At 28.8% G+C, this 25,274-nt stretch overlaps 2 protein-coding genes across 2 annotated transcripts in view; both read right to left on the bottom strand.

Annotated features, from left to right (window-relative positions):
- The window catches only part of LOC113366890 (odorant receptor Or2-like), a 10,117-nt gene extending 9,741 nt beyond the window's left edge, over positions 1–376 (bottom strand). The window contains exon 1 of the mRNA XM_026608536.1: positions 168–376. Coding sequence (XP_026464321.1) covers positions 168–376 — 209 coding nt within the window. The remainder of the gene's footprint in view (positions 1–167) is intronic.
- A 230-nt stretch (positions 377–606) lies between these two features.
- Positions 607–24,018, bottom strand: LOC113366889. Its single transcript, XM_026608535.1, has 5 exons — positions 22,438–24,018; positions 21,591–21,915; positions 20,265–20,353; positions 992–1,155; positions 607–714 (listed from the first exon to the last, which is right to left on the bottom strand). The coding sequence occupies exons 1-5, from the start codon at positions 23,966–23,968 to the stop codon at positions 607–609; spliced, it is 2,217 nt and encodes a 738-aa protein (XP_026464320.1). The 5' UTR covers positions 23,969–24,018.
- Positions 24,019–25,274: the final 1,256 nt, after the last annotated feature.

The raw sequence follows: 25,274 nt of genomic DNA, 5'->3' as shown, positions 1-25,274 counted from the left end.
CGGAATTTACAAACCTTTCGCTACTGTGAAAGTAGAAAATAATAATAAAATTGTAATCGAATTATAATATAAACCTCAAGCTAAAGAATGATTCAGAAACAATGAAAAATCAAAGAAATTTTACGAAACTTAGTAAAAAATATGAATATTGATCTTTTATTACGTACCCAGTGCTGAACCCAGAATCAACATCTACAGAGTCTGTAAGGGTAGAATGTGGACTTCGATGACTGCAAACCGTATTCTGAGTTTCCATTAAACCCTTATCGATTATAGCTGAAGTGCTTCTTCGGATTTTGTTTTGAATGACCATACTTGCTTCTAGAAAGACTATTATTCTTGTCAGCAGCACTAGCATATTGTTCGCTACCACCATTATGTGTTGCATTGTTATATAAATGTATGAAATCGTTTGATGCGTGAGGTGTGGGTGTTCTGGCTTCTTGTCTGCTTGGTTGGACTCTATATGTCGTGATAAAGTGTTTTGTCTATAACAGCACTAGAAGTGTCTGTATTTCTATTATGTTTGTGGTTTGTCTTTTTGATTCGGCTAAGACTTTTAGAGATATCGTTTTTTGTTAATGACCAGTTGCTGCGACGGGTTCTTCATCTGCGACTGGCGGCGGTTGCAAATCTGCTGAGGGAATAGGACTGGGTGCTACTGGGTGGTGGTTCAGGAAGGCGACAATTGTCCATGTCCACGCCACTATCATTCTAAAGGCAAATACAGATATAAATATTATGGCATAATATATAATTAGTAGCATTAATAGATAATTATTCAATAGTCGAGAAATAATGTTCTTTAATAAATTTGAAAAACAGACATTTTCTTTGCTTAGTTTTGAACTCTTCATGATAATGGTGCTTCTAGGAAATTCTAATAAATAATTTATTATTTGTTAAAAATTATTTTCAACAATTTAATACAGTGTAATGTAACTTTATATTTTCTTAAATGTTATTTTATTTTATCAATATTTTTGCTTACATGCATCCTAATATTAGATGATCCATCTGAATCCGAATCACTATCAAAGGAATCACTTTCATAATCCAATGGTATCGTATGACTAGTTTCCACGTGAACTGGTGGTGGTGAAGAATTTGGTGGCAGGGATTCATAATGATGACTAAATTTGTTGTTTTCTTCATCTAAAAGATAATTGATTCATTGTGTTATTTTGAGAATGAAATAAATCATGCTTATTGACTCATAAATATTATTTGCCAGTAACAGATTCTGAAGTTCAAAGTTATGACAGATAATGAAGACATGGTGAAATGAAAGAAAGCAATTTATTTTTGAGGTTTTATAAGAGGATTTGATATTTTAAGCAAAATAAATATTATATAAATAACCTCTAAATATATTTAAAAATAGCACATTGATTAGTTCATGTTTTTGTAGGAATGATAAGATTTGGACATACCGAAGTATAGTAAAAAATTTGATAATAGTAAATAATTTTTCATTAAATGTATAATTGCATCTATACACACACACACACACACACACACATATATATATATATATATATTATATATATATAGTAAATTAAAATACTGTTCTTAATTATTATATTATTATTATCATTTTTTTGTCGTTTTCATACCAATGACATAAAGGACAATCTCTTGACATTCATGATCTTCCAAATTAGATCCAGAAATTAACCTGAGAGTAGTTTGGTTCTGATTCTCTGATAAACCAGATGTTCCTGGGTTTTCATCCACACAAGTTTTTGTATTTTCATATTCATGTTGTTCATTTTGTAGGATTGGAGGTTTTATAGGTATAGTATTAGTATTGTCATCCAACCAGACGAAAAAGTGCGACGATGTAGAAGACACAAAAACTGTCGAAGCCAAAATTATTTGACTATTAGAAGTCATAGACATCATAAAACCGTACATTTTATTTCATTAATCGGAATTATAATTTCTTCTTATTTGCTTGCAGTTCACATTAACCACTCTTAGTTATTTTAAATACGCATTTAATGTTATCAGCACAACAAATTATTTACAATTGCTCATGTAGTTCGACACCTTTGAAATGAAACCGTCTGTTCAATATCTTAGTATTAACAATCTTGTAATAATAAACATAGCATTGATTTACTACGAATTATCGTAATGAAAGTTGTCGAACAGAACCCGTATTGGGAAATATCGAGTACATATGCATGTAAATAGAAATAAATTATTTCAATATTAATTCATAATTAAATTGTTAAGGAAAAACGTTAAACAAGCTGAACAACTTCCACATAAAAAAATAATAATAATAATAAAAACAAATTGTTTTATACCTTTCTGCAGTATAAACAATATTTTTTTTCAAGATATATTATAACCAATAGTTCTTCCAATTCTAAAAATTTTACGATGATTTTAAGAGAGATAAAAATATAGAACGGAAACCTGCAATATACCTATAGAGTAAGGTTGCCTAAGTCGTACCTCTTAAAAAATAGATATTTAGTATTTAATTCAATTGAAGTAAAACTAAACAAAAAAGGACGGTTACTTTTAGTTTTGCTAATCCGAGACGGAGGGGCAGGGGGATGTTCTTTATGCTAAAAAACATAAATTCCTCGTTCGAGAAGTTCATAACTCAAACACGATTTAAAGTAACAAATACTTCTTAAGGACACAATAAAAATCAGAGTTTTTTTAAATAAATCTTTTTTTTGAATCGCAATTATTGGCTTTTAGTTACAACTTTATTATTGCTCTTACAAAAGCTCGGAACACAGGATTGATCTTCAAAAAGCCCAGGAAAAATCCGGGGATATTTTTGAATAAGAAAGATATCTTTGAAGATTTCATAAAAAAAAACGGCAAAACTTTGTAAAAATCCGTGAATAGAATCTTTGAATAATTCATAAAAATAAAACGTACGGTCACTTCAATTTTAAGCAAAATTTATGAAATATTGTATTCATCCATTATTTCTCTGCATTTTTTGAAAAAATCCGTAATACACTCTCCAAATAAATATTAGTAAGAAAAAAATCAGAATCATATTATTTCACCATAAAAGGCTTGCAACTGAGTCATTTAATTAAATTTATTCAGTTTTGCAAAATGGGCCAGCAATCGTAAAATCAAAAATAAAAAAATTAATCAACAAAATAGTTCTATATGGTAATTAATAATTACTGATAATTGGTCTAAACCTAACAGAGGGCACAACTTGAGCATTGGTACAACTTAGGCACCTCACCCTATTATACATATTTAGTCCAGTCATTTAAGCTTAAATTAGGTAAGAATCTTGAAATTCGAGAAACCCAGTTGTTATTCTGTAGATACTTGTATATTGCCACCCTAAAGTTGTCTCAAAACCTACATAGTGGGGTGTCAATACCATATGTAGGTTTTGAGACAACTTTAGGGTGTTAATATACAAGTATTTACAGACTTACAGCTGGGTATCTCGAATTCCGAGGTAAACTTACTATAATGACTGAACTAATTCTAAAATTATCATACAAGAAAAATGCTATGTAAACGGTAGAAAAATCTATTCGCGTGCATATAAGTATTTAAACTTATGCAAAAATTTCCTAGAAATAATGCCATTATTATTTGCAAGCAACACAAGAAGTTATATTCCAAAATTAACAAAATAATCCTTTACTCTGGGTACCTTGGTCAGCGCACTGGGGCCTCGGTCTTCGTTTCCTGGGCGTCGTGCTCGGAAGACAATTGCCCCACAAGCCGACCGACGACATTCCGGGGAACTAACTTCTCACTCGGCTCAACATTTGCAAAAATATCCGAGCCCACACAAAACATTTATTGTAAGCGATAGTATTCGCATTATCACTGTTTCTCCACTGATTGTTCCCATGTCTTGTCACAGAATTTCACATGATTATATTTTAAATGTCACTTGAAATTTTAGTAAGACGACCCAGGTTAAGATTTCTTTATTTTGTTAATGGCACATCTGAAGATTGACAAAATCTTGATGATGTATGAGATAAAGTAATGAATAATTCAATTCACAATTATACACATTTTTCAGAATGATGACAAAGTTTGGAATCATAATTTTTAAATTTACATTCAGTAAATTCAAATAGAATGACATTATTAAACAAATTAAGTACAAAAACGTAATATTAGGGGGCGTCCATTAATCACGTAATTGATTTTTTAAAAATTTTTCAACCCACCCTCCCCTTTTGTGATACATGGTGATATTCAAAAATACCCCCCATCTCTCTCCAACCAAACATCACGTGTATTTTTAGTTACGAGACAAAAATGTAAAATTTATTGTTTTTTTTTGAAAATGTTACATAACTACAAGATCAAACATAAAAATAATAACTAAGAACAGTGCACTGTACTCTTACTTGAAATGACTATTTCCTAAATGTACTTATTCTGGATTTATTATATGTAAGTATTACATAAAGCAGACATTATACATTGAATAATTTAAGTCATATATTTAAAGGATAAGAAAACCAAACGAGTAAATATATTATACATATCTAAGGATTTCAGTATACTATCACTATACCTCAAATATATGACCATTATCTTAATTCCGATCGTCAACCTTCCGATCATAGTCATTGAAAATTTACGTTTTTTGCATTCAAACTAATTTCCTTGTAACTTTCTATTTCAAAGCCTTTCTTATTAACGCTTCTAGTATTTATGAAGTGTACCTGTACCAGTTACGATTAATTACAAGCACATTACAACGATAAGAAATATTATGGTGAAAATGAAAATATTTGCATTCCTAAGGCGTTGATAAAAGTACAAAGTCACTTTCGCTCGAGTGAACTGGTTCTGTCACATTCTCGATAAAATGAAGGTAAAAATAATCGATTAACTTAATATATAATAAAAGTGCATCATATGCACTTCACTTTAATGCTACATGATATAAAATGCATACTTTATTTTGTATTTTAGCCTTGGGATATCATAAGTGTTATCGATTACTTGCTTTATAAATTAAAAAAATATATACACGGAAATATTACAAATTATAAAGAACATATTTTCGCACGAACAAAGACCTCAGAGGTCATCATGTAATTTCTTCGTGCGATATTATCGTAAGGCAATGCGTAAAAATTGCTGATGGTATTTCTGATCTTAGAAAGCGAACATGATATTTCACAACGTCTTGAATAGTATTTTGAGAATCAAATCATCAAGTAATAGCTCATTTAAGAAATATATTAACAGATTTCGAAATTATTGAATAGAAGAACTATTTCATGGAATAAAGCTAAAATTCAAGACCAATAGTCTTTATTTTATTTTTTATATTTTTTTCTAACTACAAAGGATAATTTTTCAATACAAAAATTAATTTAAATACAAGAATTTCATCATATTTAAAAATAACTATTTTTTATTATTTTACTACAGTTGTAGAAAAACTTTCTTGAAATTTTTACCACATGATAAAAATCACGATGTTACGATCATAAATACCTTTCGCGTTCTGAATCATGCTGCATATATTTAAAGCATTTGATTGCATTGATAACATGATAAAAGAAACGAATGAAAATTTGCAGTATTCATGATAAAATATATTCAACAATAAGAAAAGAAAACCGGGGAATGTATAACCAAAGAAGCTAAGAAATAACTGCTGATGATGATAAAGATTTATTATTTATTTTTTAATCGATAAAATATGATTGAAACTCATTTGCATATTTTTAAAATCATACACAGAATAAAAAGCTCTATATGTAGTTATATACGATATATGATGACGTCTTAGTATTGGCGTCTCCACCTTTTCGCATCTTTTAGTGCAGAATTTATTTGATAATAGACATTTGTGCTAAAATATCAAATTTTTGTTTAAAATTTAAAACGATTATCATGAGTTTATCGTAAAATATAAAATATTATAATATGAAATCGATTTAAATCAACACAAGACATATGAAATTTGTTTACTATAAATATTTATATTTAGAAAAATATTTAAAAGAACACCAAAAGTAAATACTATTTGCTATTTTGCGAATTTAGTTGTAACCCATCATAGGTAATTAAACAGAATATATTATTAACATGAGCCTAGAAATTTGTGTTTTTAACTTCCCCTAGGGTAAGTTATAGTAATCGCAAAAAAATCGAAAACAAAAATTTCTTTACGTTTCAAAGGTTTTTGAACATTTTGGTATACCTTAAACAAAATGGATGTATATGTATGTGTGTATGTGTATGTGTGTGTGTGCAGATACAAACTTTCGTCAACGATTTCGGGACCGATCAACCGATTTAGATAATTTAAAAAACATTCGATTTGTATTGATAGGGAGACGTGCTGATTAGTATTTGGCAAAGGCAGGTCTAGCCGTTCCGAAGATACGGGGCAAAAAGTGCCAAAACGGTAACTCAGTTTTTAAGAAAACGGTGCGTCCGATTTTAATAATTCAAAAAACATTTTACTTGTATTGACAAGATGAAAAACTGATTGAATTTTTGAGAAGACAGGTCCAGCGGTTATGGACTCTCAATAAAAATAAGTTAAAAAATGTCATTTGGCGGTCAAAAATGTTTATTGGACATATGTACATCAAATCATCAGATATATTAAAGAGATTTTAATAATGTGTACAAATTTTGTGTAAATTTTTTTGGGTTCCGTACCAAGATTTTTAATTACGGTACGGAAAGTTTCTGCACCCCACAAATTTGATAATGATATGGGAGAAGAGATAGAGGGTTGTACTTAGTTTTGCAAAGATTATTTAAATATCCTACAATTTTTACAGACTCATTATTACCCAATTATCCAAGAATAAAAACTGAACATTTATTGGCAGAAAATATTTTGTTGTTCTGTTAGCGATAGCTTTCTGACATTAAACAAGTAATAGATATCAGTACCATTAAAGAAATATATGAAAGTCATCGTAAAATTAGGGATCTTCTTATAGATCGCACGTTTCATACAATGAACAACTTTCCATTGTTTGACAGGAGAATCAGCCAAGTGTCTCATGTGTACACGCAACTTGCATACATTTTTACCAAATATTGGCTAACGAAATAAAAATGAATATGTCAAAAAATAAAAATAATTAATATTTATTTCTGTTATTAAATGCTTAGAACTTACGTACGTTAGAACATTGTACTTTAAAAGTACATAATTCAAAATTGCTACTAATTTGCTATTTAGAACAAGACTAATCTTACAAAGAATTGCTAATTTCTGTCAAGCAGATCAAGAATAAAATTTATTATTAACTTATATTACGTATAATTTTAGTGATTTTCACTTTTGCTATCAAAATATCCTAAGCATCCAAAATGCTAACTGAAAATATAAGTACTATATTCAAATACATGATAGTTTTAAAATATTTGGAATGCGTAATGTATATATAATAATAATATTACCGATGGCTGCTAACTTGATTAGCTCTAATATATAAACACATATTTAGTAATATCGCTAATGTTTCTCGAATCGACTATAGTTTATAAAAAAGGAAAACATACCAATACATTATGATATTTGATATTTGCGAGCGAGTCACAGACATAGCATACATAAATTTTTAATGATTGGTTGTTGAATATAACAAATGATAAAGAATTGCATTATGGAATTCCAAACGCAGTTATTCGAATGCATAAAGTATGACAATAAATTGGTTAAATTGGTGTATAAATGTCAACTACATTACATCATATTTCACATATGTGTTGTAAAATATGAAGAACATTCGTGTTCGAATTATTACGAAGTCTGCATTAATAATAGTTTACGCATCGGTGGCGTGAATAGGTTGTTATCTAAATTATTTTGATACATTTTTTTATATTTAGACATACATATATGTATATATATATATACATATATACATACATATACATATGTACATATATACATATGTACATATATACGTATATATACATATATACGTATGTATATACATATATACATATATAAATATACAATACGCATATGGAAGAGCTGTTTTAAATAAATCTTAAGAAATCTTAGAATGAAAAGAATGATTTCAAAAATATTGTACTTGATTAGAACTCTTCAATACTATTACTATGGAAAGACAATTAAATACTTAATATCAAATGATTATGTTTATTATTTCAAATATGGATTTTTTCAAAAGCAAATACGTTTTAATTATGATATATAGAAAAATTACAGAGGATAAGCATCTCAAATATAAAACTTAAAGGAGTGAACGCTGCAATTATTATAGAATATAATTTTATATTTTCAAGTAATTATGAAAATACTCTCATAAATTTAATTAATAAATTAATAAAACTAAACTTTTATTTAATTTTTTTTTTGAAAATATTTTTTTTTAATTTATTTTTTTCTATAAGCACGTATAACATATTTTACTTAATTATCATATATATATATATATATATATATATATTATGTATATATATATATATATATTTATATATATTTGTCTATTGTTTCTACTATAGTTGCATAATAGTCTTGTTAAGTGTGAGTTATGTTTTATTTTGCAAATTATATTAATTTATGCGCATCAAATCAAGATCAAGAATTATGTCAGTACCGGTTCTATGCTTATAAATGAAACTTAAAATTTACTAATGGCTAATAATCAAAACTTTATGATATTCATTTTGGTATAGCCAAGGACATCTTGACCCCATATTATATATCGTTTATTAAAGAGATAATAAATCATCTTTCGTTTTTATGGCAATTTTATACAAAAAATATATGAATGCATTGGGATTATATATATATGCATTTATTCTTTAGTATTTTTATTAATTTAATTTAATTTATTTAATAATTTTAATTTTGTTTATTAGTATATAAATTTCGATATGCATTCCCTAGTCGAAAACCTTGAAGCAATCGTTGGCAGTTCATTTAATTGAAAATGATTGATCAAAAATAATAAGTAATATCATGATTGCTGATGAAACATTTATTAAGGAGGAAATTAAAATGCTTGATATAAAGTGCCATCAATTGTAGTTTACAATCGACGTAGTTAATTTATTTTTTGGTACGATCTTCATAGAAAAATATAGCCATAAAATATGTTTTTCGAACAAAATTGGCATTTTGAAATTTTATTTGAAATAATTCACTTTAATTAAAATAGCAACATTTATTTTACAATGAGTCCGAATAGGATAAATTAACCAGAAATCCTTCTTGAGCTAGATTTTTGATTCTAGTAAAAGTTGATAAAATTGTTTGTTTGTTATGTTTAAAATACATATATTAATAATGATTTTTAGTTTGTTGTTCAACCTAATAATTAAACCGGTTTACATAAGAAGATTAAATAATGATGCTACTATTCTATAAAATCTCTTCAAAACTTAAAAGTAAAAAGGTGGATCTTTTTGCCCCGTGGCTGACCCATTTTTTCCCCTATAGAATAAAGACTAGCAGACAAACTTTTGAAAAATAGCAAAAAAGGTTAGCTTTACAATGAGGAATTAGGTGAGAATTTTACCGAATATAATTAGATAGTTGTTTGTTTAATATGTGTTATTTGTTTTTATGTAGTTGGCTTACTGCATAATTGCTTGAAGTAAAATTGGATCTTTGTACCTCGCCCTACTCTAAAAATATGTCAAAATACTTTTGAGCCTCAAAATTTGTATATTGATGATTCATAAATCAGATTGTATCTATCAAACTTCTTTCAATTGCCAGAATTTTCCTAACTCACTTGTTTTAAGTTCCATTAAGTCAGGCCACTTATCTAGAAATATTTAGCTACTCATTGTTCAGTTATAAAATTATTACTCAGACGCTTTCTAACTGTAGCTATTAATTTTCCATATTTATGAAATTCTGAGGTAATGGGAACCAAGAATATAAATGACGACCTTCATAACGACAATGAAGATTATGAGCTTGTTCAGCCATTGCCGCTCTCCAGCATTTTTATTTGTCATGTAGGTTTATTTATAGAAAACGAGTTCAAATACCAAAGTTAATAGGAAAATTACATTTTGTATTTATAGATGCAATTATTATTATGATTAATATAACAAATATATATTATGTGCATTACTAATTATAATTTGCATTTATGGGATGAGTTACGTAATTTTATACCGTTATGATAATTGATACAAAACAATATTTTCTTTCTATTCATGCAAATTTATGCATTACTATTTCAATCTATAGTCAATAGAAATGGCGAATCATGGTATTTAATTATATTAAGTCGGGTAATATTCGATTTAATCGATTTATTTTTAGTACAATAAAGTTAAATAAATTAATTAAAAGTCTGTACAAAAATCTAATTTCTAAGTGAACAGCTTAAGTTCATCAAGTAATATAACACAGATAAAAATTCTGCAACTTTATTGTACGTCATTGGGTCAGTTCAATGAAAAAGAAAATATTGCCTCATTATAATCATCATTCTGGCTATAATATCATCTTATAGAGTATATCACATTTAAGCATTTTTGTTTTTCATTTACTTTAGTGTTTGTGAGCTTTGAATAGCTTATAATAGAATTTATAATAGAAAATAAGATATATCTAATTACTTGTTTATCAAATAATCCAATGATAATCTCGTTAGATTTTTTTAGAGACTGCAACAGGAAACTTTTTTAATCATAGAAACTTTTTCGCAAATCCTTAAAGGGCACGATTTATAAAAATAGTTAAAAATTAAAATTCAAATAGAGTCATAAAATAAACTGTTTTCAAAATAGTTTTAAAAGCTTTACAACTAAATTTCAGTAATCCTTCAATGTAATAATAGGGAAATAGGGTATTTCTATAAATTGTGTGAAATTACTATTGTTACTTTGAATTTGAACGTATAAAATACATATACGTATACGTATATTATATTATACTATATACATATATATAATATATACGTATACATATACGTATAAAATACTGACATTTATTATATACTTTTGGAATAAGAATTCATAATCATCACAATATATTTGTGTGTTTGAATATAGCTCATAATAGAACATATCTGATTTCTTGGTTATCAAATAATCTCATTAGATTTTTTTAGAGACTGCAACAGGTGAATAAGCAAGAAAAATAGATAAAATCATAAAAACTTATTCGTATTTCATAAAATCCTTAGAAGACACGATTTATAAAAAAAAGAATAACAATTAAAATTCAAATAAAGTCATAAAATGAACTGATTTCAAAATAGTTTTAAAATCTTTACAATTAAATTCCTGTAATTCTTTAACGTAATAATTGAGGGTTTCTATCAATTACTATTGTTATTTTAAATTTAAGTATATAATACAATACTGCCACTTAATATATACTTCTGTAGCATATTTTTGGAATCAGAATTTATCATTTATCGGTGTGAAATGGCAAAGAAAAATCTCTCGCACTCCATGAATCAAGTTGAAGTTTAACTTAGCTCACGAACCTGCCCTAGGGGAACAGACCCATTATAATTTTTTTCTTTTTCAAATAGCAAAAAGTACATTTTCAGATGCTGATTCTTTTAACTTTATTGAGATATTCAATATTTTTTGTTCATAATATTCAAAAATTTGGATAGAAGTCTGGGCAAATATGCCTCTAATATCTCTTCGTTACATACATTGCAAGTAGATAGGTTTTTGTCTAAATATTTGCTTTGGAATATTCAAAAAGTCTAATCTCAATACAATCTCACCAATATTCAGTCAAATCATAAAATGAGTATAAACCTTAAAATGATTCATGGTTACAGAAATCCGGATCAACCCGATTGATCATAATCTTGCCAAATATAGCAGGTGAATTCGGGTTTGGCTTTTGACGCTCAAGAATATTGCGTCAATCGAAAACAAGTTATATGCAAATTTGTCTCTCATGCTAATGTAACAATAAAAATTCGGCAACACTACATCTGTATTCTGTAATCGTGCATCGGTAAAGAAATACCAAATACTCTATATTGGGTAAAATCTAAAATTCTCTGACTATTGTGAAGCCATCACGCTATGCTCTCTAATTGCGTAATATCTCTATTTCGAATTGTCATATATAAACGATACGCTTGAAATAAAACCTTGTGGAATAAATGCATGATTGAAAAATATGCGTTTTGATTAAGTCAAGATTTGCACAACAATAATACATACAGATTAATAGATTGAAATTATGGATGGGATTTAATATTTTTGAACACACACATTAAGGCACAATTTAACTGTTGCACTTTAATCACTTAATTTTAACACAAAATTTTAACAGCACATTAATAACTTTGGTTTTGTGATCCGCATGCGTTTAGTTTAGCCCAAACAATGCGCTCCCGACCCGGCCTGAAGTATTATACTTTCACTTTTAGTAATATTTGACCCTCGTAACAAGAAGTTCGCTTCAACAGTACCACGAATTAATTTAATTTGATATGCACAAATGTCCTGTTAGTAATATTAAATAAACAATCGTTTGTCGTTCGCCATGTGTAGAATGCGATTGCTAAACTCGAATGCGAATCAACAACCTCAGAGCCAACCAACTTGTTGCATGTTGGTTTCGTTTGTAGGTACTGCTCTACTCGCAGCAGACCGCACAGCATTGAACTGACTCCGAGATTAAAGGAGATCGGGGACAAGCGGCACGATTACTCATTTGTAAGTGATGTAATACATAACAGACGAATATTTTTTTGTCCTACTGGATCGAAACTATGTTGCTTCATTACTCACATATAAGAAAATGATCGTAGACTAGTACTGATGAGACTATACGTCGCGGATTGGCCGGGGGTATCCCGGATTTCCACCTTGACCGATTTTTTAGAAACCCCGCATTTAGATTTTTTGTCCCGAATTGTTCTGAATTTTTGTAAAAAATATAAACAAAATACGTGTTAAATGCTACTATTTTTAAAAAAATCGAAACTAAAAAGACTGTGCGTATTGAATAATTTGACTTGAAATAGACACTAACTACGTAAGAGCAAGAATCGAAAATGAAAATTTTAATATATCTTTACGTTACAAAAGTTTCTGAACATTTTAGCATACCTTCAAAAATCTATGTATGTGTGTATGTATTATGTTTTCGTTAGCACTGATTTGAATTATTCAAATAGCATTCGATTCCTATTGATGGGGAGACTGAGATTGAGTTTTTGGCAAAGACAGATCCAGCCGTTTTAGAGGTACGAGGCAAAAATTGCAGGTTTTCAGCTTTTGCGAGAACGAGAAAATTATTTGCATATCTTTTCGTTTCAAAGTATTCTGAACATATTAGCGTACTTTAGAAAAAATTGATGTATGTGTGTGTAGTATGTATGTGTGCGTGTTGTAAGTATGTTTGTTCGGATACAAATTCTCGACCACGATTTTGAGATCACGGATCAACCGACTGGATTGATTCTAAAAACATTTGACTCCTAATGATGTGGGGACGTGCTGATTAGTTTTTGACAAAGACAGGTGCGATAGTTTCTGGCAATTCAGTTTTTGAAAGACCGTCTTGAATGATATAAAAAACATTTCATGTTGACGGATGACTGATTAAATTTTTGGGAAGCAGGACCAGAAGCTTCGAAGAATCAGAAAAAAAGAATAAAATGGCATTTAGCGGTCGAAAATGATAATTAGACATAATGGGTAGTATTGACCTATGGCAGGTCTGGGTGCTGAGTTAAACTCCAAATTGATTCAGAGAAGAAGTAGATATATGCACATCAAATTATCAGATATTTTGTGAAGATTTTAGGGATTTCTTTGGGTTCCGCACCAAGATTTATAATGTTTAAAGTTCTCTTATATAATTCAAACAGATGTCCTTGAAAATTTTAAGAGTATAGTTCAACCGACTTGAAAATTATTTAAAAAAGATTCAAAATTATATAAAAAAAAAATTCAAAACTTTTTTTATAAAATGTCCACAATCTCAAAATCTAATCTTTTTCAAAGTTTTCAAAAAATATTATAAAATTACAGTACGGGACTTTCAGCAATTTGCCTTATGGCACGATGCAATGCACCACTAGTTCAATTCATTTATTCTGCGAATTTTAATAAAAACAATGAGCAGTATCACTCTAACTATCACTCTCATTTTCATAGGTCATCAAAATGAAGATTACTGGCTCAGGTATCAACAAGTTCATAATTAATAATCGGATAATAATTTAGAGATACACGCCCAAGTTTTTAGAAGTAAACTTTTTTTTTAAAACTTGACACATGATCTAATGAGTTCAAATAAATTATCTATCACTGTGATTCTATATATCTCTATCACCCTAACTCTCATTTTCATTGGCCTTCAAAATAAAGATTACTGGCCCAAGAATCAACAAGTTCATAATTAATAATCGAACAATTAATAGACACGCTCTATTTTTTAGAAGTAAACTTTTCTTTTAAACTTGATACATAATCTAACGAGTTCAAATATATTGTCTATCAATGTGACTCTATATCTCTATCACCCTAACTCTCATTTTCGTTGGCCATCAAAATAAAGATTACTGGCTCGGGATAAGAATTAATAGATATGCCCAATTTTTCAAAAGTAAACTTTTTTTGAACTGATCTAATGAGTTCAAATATATTATCTATCGATGTGACTCTATAGATCTCTATCACCCTAACTCTCATTTTAGTTGGTCATCAACAAAATAAAGATTACTGGCTCGGGTATGAACAAGTTCATAATTAATAATCGGAAAATAATTTCGAACTTGATAATTGATCTAACAAGTTTAATATTATCTATCATTGTGACTCTATATATCTCTATCACCCTAACTCGGATTTTTGTTGGTCATCAAAATAACGATTACTGGCTCGGATATCAACCAGCTCCTAATTAATCTTTTCCTTGAAATACAATTCGACACCATCTTATGTTTATGTTATGATAACATTCATAAATGCTCTGTTTTCTTCTACAAAGTGCTCGACAAGGAGAAACGATTGCCCGCAAAAGAGTTGTACAGTCGGCATAGAAACCCACGTGAGGCCCCGAAGTACGGACGCCTGCTGTTCAAACCGACGAGACAAATACTAAAAGATAATTAATGGATAAATTATCTATTGATTGTGATCAATCTATTCAAATATTAACGATCAGTGTCAACCGGTGAATGTATTACGGAAGAACTTGAAAAAACTATAGTAGGTAATAATAACTGTATGATTGGATGCGACAGTATCCAATCGTATCCAATTTAATTATAACGCTTGTTAATTTTTAACTTCCTGAAGAAGTTCAAGTCTTCTCCAAAAACGATATATGGGTTATTTTTTTACAAATCGTACAAATTTTTGGTAAGAATTTTTAGGAAGAATGACCCATATATGATTGATGGTTCCAGATCCAGGAAGCCTTAATATTTCTCAGTATTGTAAATCGTATGACCCAGCCGTTTCTTGAGAATTAGGAGATAAGTGCAAAATTGTTCATTTTATTAAAATTAAAATTTGTTTCTAAAAATATAAGAAATCGTGCTGATTAGATTTTGATAAAGACCAGTGTGATTCTTCGTAGTTAGGGGAAAATCTAGTCTAGAAGCAAAAATTTTATGTGATGTTTGAAAAGCTGTAAAAAAGGCAAACAAAGATTCTACTATAGTTCGATTTACTTTACTTTATAATTATTGTTTTGAGAATATATAAAAAAAATAAAAATTTTAAATAGTCATAAACATAGATAAGGTCATAAAGTTTTAATTCTAGAAGGTGATAGATCCCTTAGGTCTCAAAAAATTGGAACTTGATCATATCCATAATTTTGGCTCGATAAATAATCCGAAAAAAAAATTAAATATAATATTAATCTAGAATAATTTCGCAATCGTATGAAGTTCGGAGAATTTTTTGAAACTATCTGAAAAAAATATGTATTTTACAACAATTTTTTGATATACTCGATATTTAAAAAAAAAGTAAAAATCGGTATTTGCGGATGAGTTCATACTGAAGAGAAGTCTATAAAGAAAATTCTATAAAAATTCCAAGTAAATCGGTCCAGTAGAAGTTGAAAAATCGTGGGTATCGTTTCGAAAAATACAGTTTCGAGAAAAACGCGTTTAAAATTTTGCTGAGGAAGGAAACAGAGAGGGATTGTCGTGCTCTATCTCCGAAAATAATTTAAATTTTAAAATATACATAATTAAATAATTAGCGAAGAAAAGTCTAAATAGAAAATTCTGTAAAAAATTCAAGTAAATCGGTCCAGTAGAAGTTTAGAAACAGAGGATGATTGTCGTAGTCTAAAGGCTATATTTCCGAAAATAATTTAAAATTTAAAAAATATTCTTGAATAGTACAACTTTGAAAATATCTAAAAAAGTAAACTAGTTTTTTTTAAATTCTAAACCAAAATACCCTTTAAATGTTAACTTTTTTTTTGTTAATTTTAATAAATTGTGGAGTACAGTGGCAGAATTTATGGTATTAAGAAACATCCTGAAATGTTATAGGCCTACATAAAATAAGAATAAAAAAATCATTGAAAATTTTAACAATAAACAGCACGCGCACGGGGCATATATAGCTGTTAATAAAAAGTGAAATAATTATTTTTAAAATAATTAGTCAAAGATAATATTAATACACTCAAGTTGCTAAATTTTGATTATTATTGACTAAGTCTATTATCAAACACATATCGGAAAGTTCATGAAACTTTGACTTGAGACAAAATAATATTTACACCTAGTTATTTAATTATAAAATTCTTATCTAACATACATCAAGTAATAAAATTTATTACAGCTGTACTGTGATTGATGTCTCCACTTGATCTATTATTTCAAAAATGCATTCAAGCCTTTCCACAATATATTTCCAATGTTTTTCTATCATGATTACTATGCATTCGTTCACGATTAACCTTATTTACAAATCCAATTATTTTATTTGCATCGTTCAACAAACCGTGCATGATATTAATTGATTTTTCCCACAATTCCGATGAAATCGTTTCAACAATACATAATAACTTTTTATTAGAATAATCTATCTTTACACAAAAGCTCGTCTGAGTATTAATTTAACAGTTTTTATTATATTGACTTTCCATTATATTCTAGCTGAGAGTTAATTAATAGAGTTGATATGCAAATTGAGGACGTTTTATTGACAAATTCTATGGAAATATTTCTCTGAACCTTTGTATTGTTTCCCATAAATAAAATATTCAAAGTCAATAAGGCATGTTATGAAATGGTCAACTATGTTAAGTTTATTATATTAAATTTAGAAGTTTATTTTATAGCTTTTTGGAATTTTTGTATTTTTTTGATCTTATTCACTTTCACTGGTAAAATGAATCACTAATTTATTTCGTTGACATTAACATAAATTTTTGCATCAAAGATATAAATAGATAAATTATTCAAATTTATTCTGTTAATCAATATAATGAAAAATTTTATATGATATTTAAAATGGATATATATTAAAAATTTGTTTGCACAGACTGTTTATTGATAAATAATATAAAAAATCATTTCCCTAAATCAATTTTATTATAACTCCAAGAGCTCACTTCATACTTTGTAAGACAAAATACTAAATACCAAACCAATTTAAAAAAGGCTTTCAAATTTATAAAACCAACTGAATGCATCATAAAAAAATCAAATTTCTAAATGCAATATTTTAATTAAATATTGTATTATTAAATTTGGTAATAAAAAATTATTGTGTGGATTATATATAAGACTTTTTGCAGAAACTCACAACAAATAAACTGTTTCAGAAAGTTAACAATGAGAAACAGTGTTTCTGATCTATATAAGTTTTTCAGTTGTGGTTTTCGACTACCTTCAAATTATTTTTCTAATTAGAAGTGTTTACTATTTATACTATAATTAGTGGGTGGCAAAGATATTTCTTAGGACATTCTGATATCGTAAACGCCTCTAAAAATATTCGATGTCTTCTAACGTGGGAAGAATAAAGACTGTGTGTGACATTGAACTTTCATATGAGAATAACAACGCATTTCGATTGTTATTAACAAGACTGATAACATCGGAAGGTGAAACATATTTATATATCACTTATTTGAATAGTTTTAATTATAGTCTTCAAAACTTAATGTGCTTGGACAAGAGTGTATATAAATTCTTCTGTCCAAGGTTTAAAAACTCGTTATGCGAGCTGTGTGTCATAGTAAATATTTTAGGGCGACAAAAATTATTTATGACAAATGAAATTAGATAAGTTACGAAGTTCATCATTTGCCAGAGTTTTGCTCAGAAATAATGTTTCTATATAATTTTAAGATATAGACACTTCTATTCAAATTATAAAAAAACTTACACGTGGGTGGGCTAAAAAGAACCAATTAAACCTTTACCAAAGGAGTGAACTATAAAAAATAGTAAATAGAAAGTGAATAAATTTAAAAAAAAAAAATTTTACAAGAAATAATTCTAATTAATAGTTATTCTAATTCTGCTGATGAATACATATTTCTGACAAAATACCAGATCAACGTTATATACAGTATTATCTCTATAAAAAATGTACCCATAAAATTATATTTTGCATTGGTAGCTATTATTTCGTAAAATTCTTTAAAAATCGGAAATAAAACATTGGACTTGTTTGAAGTCTGTCGTCCCATTTTACCTTGCCTATGGGGTAAAAAGGACTAGGTGACAAATTTTCGAACAAAAGCAAAAAATAGATTCTTACAATGATGAATTAACAGGTCAATGATGAGTTTTATTGAATATAGTCAGGTATTTGTGGTTTCAGTTCTCACAAATTAATTGCTCAAAGTCAAATTGTACCTTTGTGTCCCACCTTACACTATTTCTATCTAAACTATAATATTTTTTTTTAAATAAATATCAACTACAAAAGAAGTTAATACTTTTTCCTAACAGTACAATAATTGTACAAAAGCATTGGCAATATTTTAAAATGTTATATCAAATAAAAAATTAGAAGTTTCAAATTTAAATTTATTTAATTTTTGTGACTAGTTATTCTTCTATCAAATTATTTGTTTGTATTTTTGTAATTATTTTATACTCTAATTACTTCAAGAGATAAATCAATAATAAGTTACCTTTGTAAATATTGCGCCATGCGGATTTAAATAGAGCGGCAGGTGGGCTCAACCGAATAAGGAGAAATTTTTTATTCACTTTCTCTAGACTTCATAAATGCGTTACAATGTTTATTACATGATGAATTCAATTGTATAACATTGTTAACCTAATTTCTTACTTCTGCTTTAACTATTTTTTAAGGTTTTGGTGGCGGCACATCTGATTAAAAGTTGAAAGTAATAATATATGATGCTTTGTTACTCGCTTATGATATCAATATTAATAATTAAATAAAATAAATTATAATTAATTTATAAATATATTAATTTAATTATTAATTTCTGAGAACTGAATATATAATATTTTGCTACATTATTATGTGATTGATTGCAATATTTTTTTCTTGTAATCAAATAAGCTTTTAATCCTTCCCTAATTTTCAAAGCCAAATTTGACGAACGTTTTAGGGATGCATGTAAATACCATTGATGTATGCAAGATAATAATAAAATTTCAGGCTTGTTATTACTTTGGTATAGTTATTTTAATTATAGTATATATTAAATGATAAAAACAAATATATTCTCAAGTTATTATTTGAAAAACTTTAGTTAATTAAATTAATTTTGATGATGGCTTCATTTTACGTATCTTACTAAATTGCTCCTGATATCATTCGCGCATATAGGAACACACGTGCATGTATTGAAGCATTTGATAAATATTTTAAAATATTATAATTATCCAAAACTTACTAATGTAATTACCAAAATATACACCTATATGAGTGTTCGTGATGAACAAACTCAATATTATTTGTATGTCCATCTACCGTTCAAGTCTAACTCAGGTAATGGTTTGAAACAAGAATGGTTACTTTCGCTTTTACAAAGCTTTTGAAACTATTTTTGTCGTTGTTTGTTGTACGCTTTTCCTCACAAGGAAATTAAAATTACCTTGTTAGTAAAAATACACAAAATTGTCCTGGGAAAGCATTTGGATAATTCTTAACCGTTTAACTTAAGTATTTGGGTAATCTTTAAATTTAACCCATAGATATTTTTCCTTGAGTATATAATTCATCACTAGATTAATTTCACTCTCCATAAAATATGTCCAGGCGAAATACATATTGGATTTTCAATCACAAAAAATTAAATAATCAATGTGCTATTTTATTAAACGCCTTCTAAATATATATTAACAAAAAAAATTACTTACACTTTCTCCTAGCACCTTTTCTGCTTCTCTGCCTTCGAACTTTACGCGACCAGGAAGGACTTCGATGACATCTGGCTCTCTCCCGAATTCTGTAAAAGTTAAATTACGATTAAAATATGATTAGTTATTCTTATATTTATTACGAAGACATTTATACTAATTTGTGAAAATAATAACACACAGTTAAAAGAATCTTTTACCAGATTTTTTAGATTTAGAATTTGTAGATCTCACTTATATCTAACGATATCGATCTAACACTATATTGTTCTAAATTTGTTTTTAATTTAGAACAATATAGTATTAGATAGTGTTTTATTCTCAAGTGTGATATTATTATCTCTATATTGTTTTCTATTCAAGTTTAAAACAATAATTTCCCTGAAACTGTATCAAGTCTATTTTAAACTAATATAAGGTGCCCCATTTAAAAATTGGATATTATCGATAGCAACTTGCCCATAGGCCACACTGTGCGGAATTCGAAGTTGCGATATATGGGGAAAAAATGAAGAATTTTGAGACCTTTCTAACGATGTATAATACTTTATATGTTTTCTTTACAGAAATATCTAAACTAGATCACTAGGACCACTAGATTGCAATAAGCCTAAATGAAATATTTGCAATACACCAAAACTTAGTGAAAAACTTCAAATATCTCCAATAAATCAACAGATCTTTATTGAAAGATGCCTAATTTCTTCAACTGAAAGCTCTAAATAATGTAAAGTTTGGTGAATGAAAGTGATTAAATCCAAACTTATCAATTTTGATATAGTAAAACTAATCTACATTAAATTGCATATTGTTTTTAGTGATGAAAATTATAATCATGTCATTATACAGTCTGACTTTCAAAATCGGCGTTGTAGTAATTTTATTCTTTCAAAATATTAATTAGCCATTGAGTGTGTATCGTCAATATAATTTAACTCTCTACTTAATTTTTCGACATTTTACCAAAAATGGCTATTTTTGTGAGAAGATGCATATATCTTAATTCCATGAAGATGTCAACACAAACAATATCAATATTTATGTCTTTGCTGGGTTTTTGAACCTTAAAGAAAATTTTTATACACGATATTATAGACCCCTGTGACTTGGAAATCACATTAAGCTAATTCATTAATATCAGAAAGTTAATTAATTAATTTATTTTTCACTTGTATATAAGGTTATGACTGATTTTTGTTCCCTTATTTTTTGGATGTAAAACAAAAATTCGGGCCATGGTGAGTTAAATACGTTCTGAAGTAAAGTGTAAAAATATTTCAAAATATTGCATTATAAAAATAACCTACTAAAATAAAGTTATCTTACATAACAACGGCTGGCCCTTTTCTAGGCCGAATTTGCTCCGATTCTGATGACGGAATGTCTTCCCATCCATCGCTGTCCAGGTCGTTCAATTCGTTGGCGCCATACAGGCTGTTACTTTGTCTATCCGAAGATAACGATGGTGATACCCTATCCACTGACGTCGACCTTTGTTTAGAAATCATGTTCGAATTTCGTAAAGGCAACATATCTTTGGAAGATAACTTTTTGGGGGTTGGAATTGGTGATTCGCCACCAATGGACTCGTAGCACTCTTCTTCCTCTCGACCGCCTCGGACAACATCGTAGACGTTCTCAGTCTCACCATCTAATAATAAATATTGATCATTAGTAATCTGAGGAGTTAATAATAATAATATTTAATTCAAAACTTTATCAGCAGTTCATGAATTTGTTAATGATAAATAATAATATTTTGTTTAATGGATATAGATGCTTTCTATTGCTGAAATTGGAATTACTGCCTATTTAATAATAAATGCAGGTTTCACAACAAAATATTTTTGGCTAAATTATTTAAAAAATATTTACATTACGTGTGACCGAAACAGTTCATTCAACAAGTATATTGAACCAATATAAAACAAGGAACTCGACAAAGTGGCACCGAAAATCCAAGTGTTAATAGAATTTACCGTTTCACTAAAATTTTCTGTCATAAATAAAATGCCAAATATTTGCCTACATAATTTGTAACTGCAAAAAACGTAGAAAGTGGTAAAAGTTAATTCTGGACTAATGGTTAATCATGTTTAAACCATTAAAACTACAATAACACAATTAAAATAATTAAGAAGAGAAAAGAATGTATTAATTTATGAGAAATTACCTTCGCAATCAATAGTGGCTGCCGGTATTGTTTCGTATAGGGAACAAACACGTTCGTCCGAGCTTTCAGATAAATTTGAATGCCTGATGTTTGTTGATAAACCATTCCTGGGTGGCAAAGGTTCATTGCACACTTCGTAATTATGTTCTTCATAATTTAAATGGTCGTACAGTTTCGAGGAACAGTCAGATAAACGCTGATATAAATGCCTTTCTGAATAAACAGATCCATTTTTTATATTCTTTACAATGGTAACATCTTGGCATTCATCATATTCGTTATCTACATTCCTTGATGCTAAATCTCTTCGCAAAACGACGCCTTCATATTTATTTAGAGTCTCTATAGAGTTATCTATAGACAGATTTGATGTATGTACAGATGATTTAGAATTGTTCAAAGAATTCGGTTTAGGCCTAAGATAAATATCATTATAACTATTATTTACACTATCACTATTATTTACACTTTTATTTATATTGTCACACTGTTGTTCATCTATTTCCACTAGATTCATATATACATCATTAGTTTGAGATATAGATCGAAATAGGAACGATTGATTAGGCTTTATCCGAGATTTAATTTCTTGATAGAGCCTATCTTCGTCACTTATATCTTGTTTAATACTGCATTCGTTAGATAAGTTGGTATACAAAGCATCTTCAGAATTTTGGGTATTAGAAGTATTTTCCATGAAAGGTCTGGGAGGTACTCGAGGTGATTGCAGAGATTCTTGACTCTCTATAGGTTTTTCTGGAATTACGCTCAGTAAAAGATTGTTTTGATTTTCCTTATCTTCAATAGATATGCTTGAAGTATTTTTGTCTTTTATGTTGGGAGTTTGTAATTTTTTTTGAATAGGTGGTTGGTTCAAAAATAAACTTTTGCCGTTTTTTAATGCGCTATTTTCCAGAGTTTTTAGATCAGGTTTAGGCAAAGTCATCGGTTTCTTCATGACTTTAGCAGTCGGTTTTAAACGTAGTTTTTCATATAATTTACCATATTTAGAAGATTGTTTTAATTCTCTTATTTCTTCTAATTTATTGTCTTTGACAACCTGTTGTTTTTCATTGAGATTTTTAACTTCCTTCGGTTCAACCTTTTCTGGTACTGTTTTTTCCTGCAGTTTGAAATTCTCCAGTTTCCTAACAGCTTCCCTGACTTTTCCAGGGGTTCTCCTAAAACTCGGCTTCCTCTTGGCATCGGCGGAAGTTTTGCTCGAATCATTCATTTTCGAAGCGTTTCTGAAAGACCGGGCAGTACTAGGTGCACGACATACCTTGACTTCCTCGATCCTGTTCCGGCGTACGCGTACCACTACGCGATCGGGCGGGCAGTCAAACCGGCTGGAGAGTTCGGCCACTCTACCTTTCTTCAATCGCCTTGATATGGAACCGTTGTTATTTGTTTTGGTTCGATTTTGCGAACCTTCTTCTTCTTGGTGACATTTGGACAAATACGGCGGCGCCTTGTCCGCGATGCTACCGCTTTCGGCGACCGCTGAACCACAACTGTCAACATTGGACATTTTGACATCCCCACTTTTGCGTCTGGTTCAAATCACATGGTCCGGTCGCGTGGCTTTAGGCGGTCCATGCATTGGTCACCTGCGAACAAACATTTTGTTATTAAAGTTTTGAGATGTTATTTAATATCGAAACTTATCTCTGCGAATTAAAAAACAATAATTTCTCTACAGAGAGATGAATCATCATTAATATCTGAACAATGCAATAAGAAGCAATATTTATAATTAAAATTTAATTTCTTTTACATTATTATCTTTAAATTTTGCTTTTAACAATAGACACGTATAAATATTGTTTCTGTTTTAAATAAAGATAATTGTTTATAATAATCCAATTAAGTTGAGTGTGTATTTAAATGCAACAATTAATCGCATTATTCTTGTACACATGCCAAAATTTTCATACTTGATGCACAGGTGAAAGTATTAATTTCCTATAGCTATTTCCGATATTGTGATTAAGGAAATAACTATTGAGGTGCATGACATCGTGCCTTAAGGCAAATTGCTGGAACTTCCCGTACGAAAAATATTTTTTTTAAAAAAGATTATCATTTTTGAGAAAAATTTACTCTGAAAAAATTAGATTTTTGAGAAACTATAAATTTTTGACAAAAATTTCCTTTTTTTGAAAAAAAAAAGATTTATTGAAAAAAAAATGTTTTCTTTATTTTGACATATTTTGGAAATTCTGAACTTTTTTTCAAAGCAATCGTACTGCTTTAATTACATAGAGATAAAATGTTAAAGCGCGTAAGCGCCGCGTCGCCGTTTAACGAATAAACATTGGTACGGAACCCATAGGAATGTAAACAAAATGTATACTTATTGTTAAACTCTCTAAAAAAAACGATATCTTGATGTGCATATGTCTAATGATTATTTTTGACCGCCAAATGACATTTTTTTACTTTTTTTACTAGATCTCCGAAACTGCATGAAAATTTGACCAATTCTTCATCTTATCAATACAAGTAAAATATTTTTTGAATTATTAAAATCGGACGCTCCGTTTGCTCTTTTTGCCCAGTATCTTCGGAACGGCTAGACCTGCCTTCGCCAAAAACTAATCAGCACGTCTCCTTATCAATGCGAATCGAATGTTTTTTGAATTATTCAAATCGGTTGATTGGTGTTCCCGAAATCGTCGACGAAAATTTGTATCCGGACACACACACATACATCCATTTTTTCTAAGGTATGCCAAAATATTCAGAAACCTTTAAAACGTAAAGATATATAAAAATTTTCATTTTCGATTTTTTTGCGATTACTATAACTTGCCCTACAGGAAGTTAAAAATTAA

This window comes from Ctenocephalides felis, unplaced genomic scaffold, assembly GCF_003426905.1.
Source record: "Ctenocephalides felis isolate EL2017-DRISC unplaced genomic scaffold, ASM342690v1 CF-g0.4_SCAFFOLD_01170, whole genome shotgun sequence".
NCBI classification, from domain to species: Eukaryota; Metazoa; Arthropoda; class Insecta; order Siphonaptera; family Pulicidae; genus Ctenocephalides; species Ctenocephalides felis.
The sequence above is the reverse complement of the archived record's forward strand: the minus strand, read 5'-3'. Positions and strand labels throughout refer to the sequence as shown.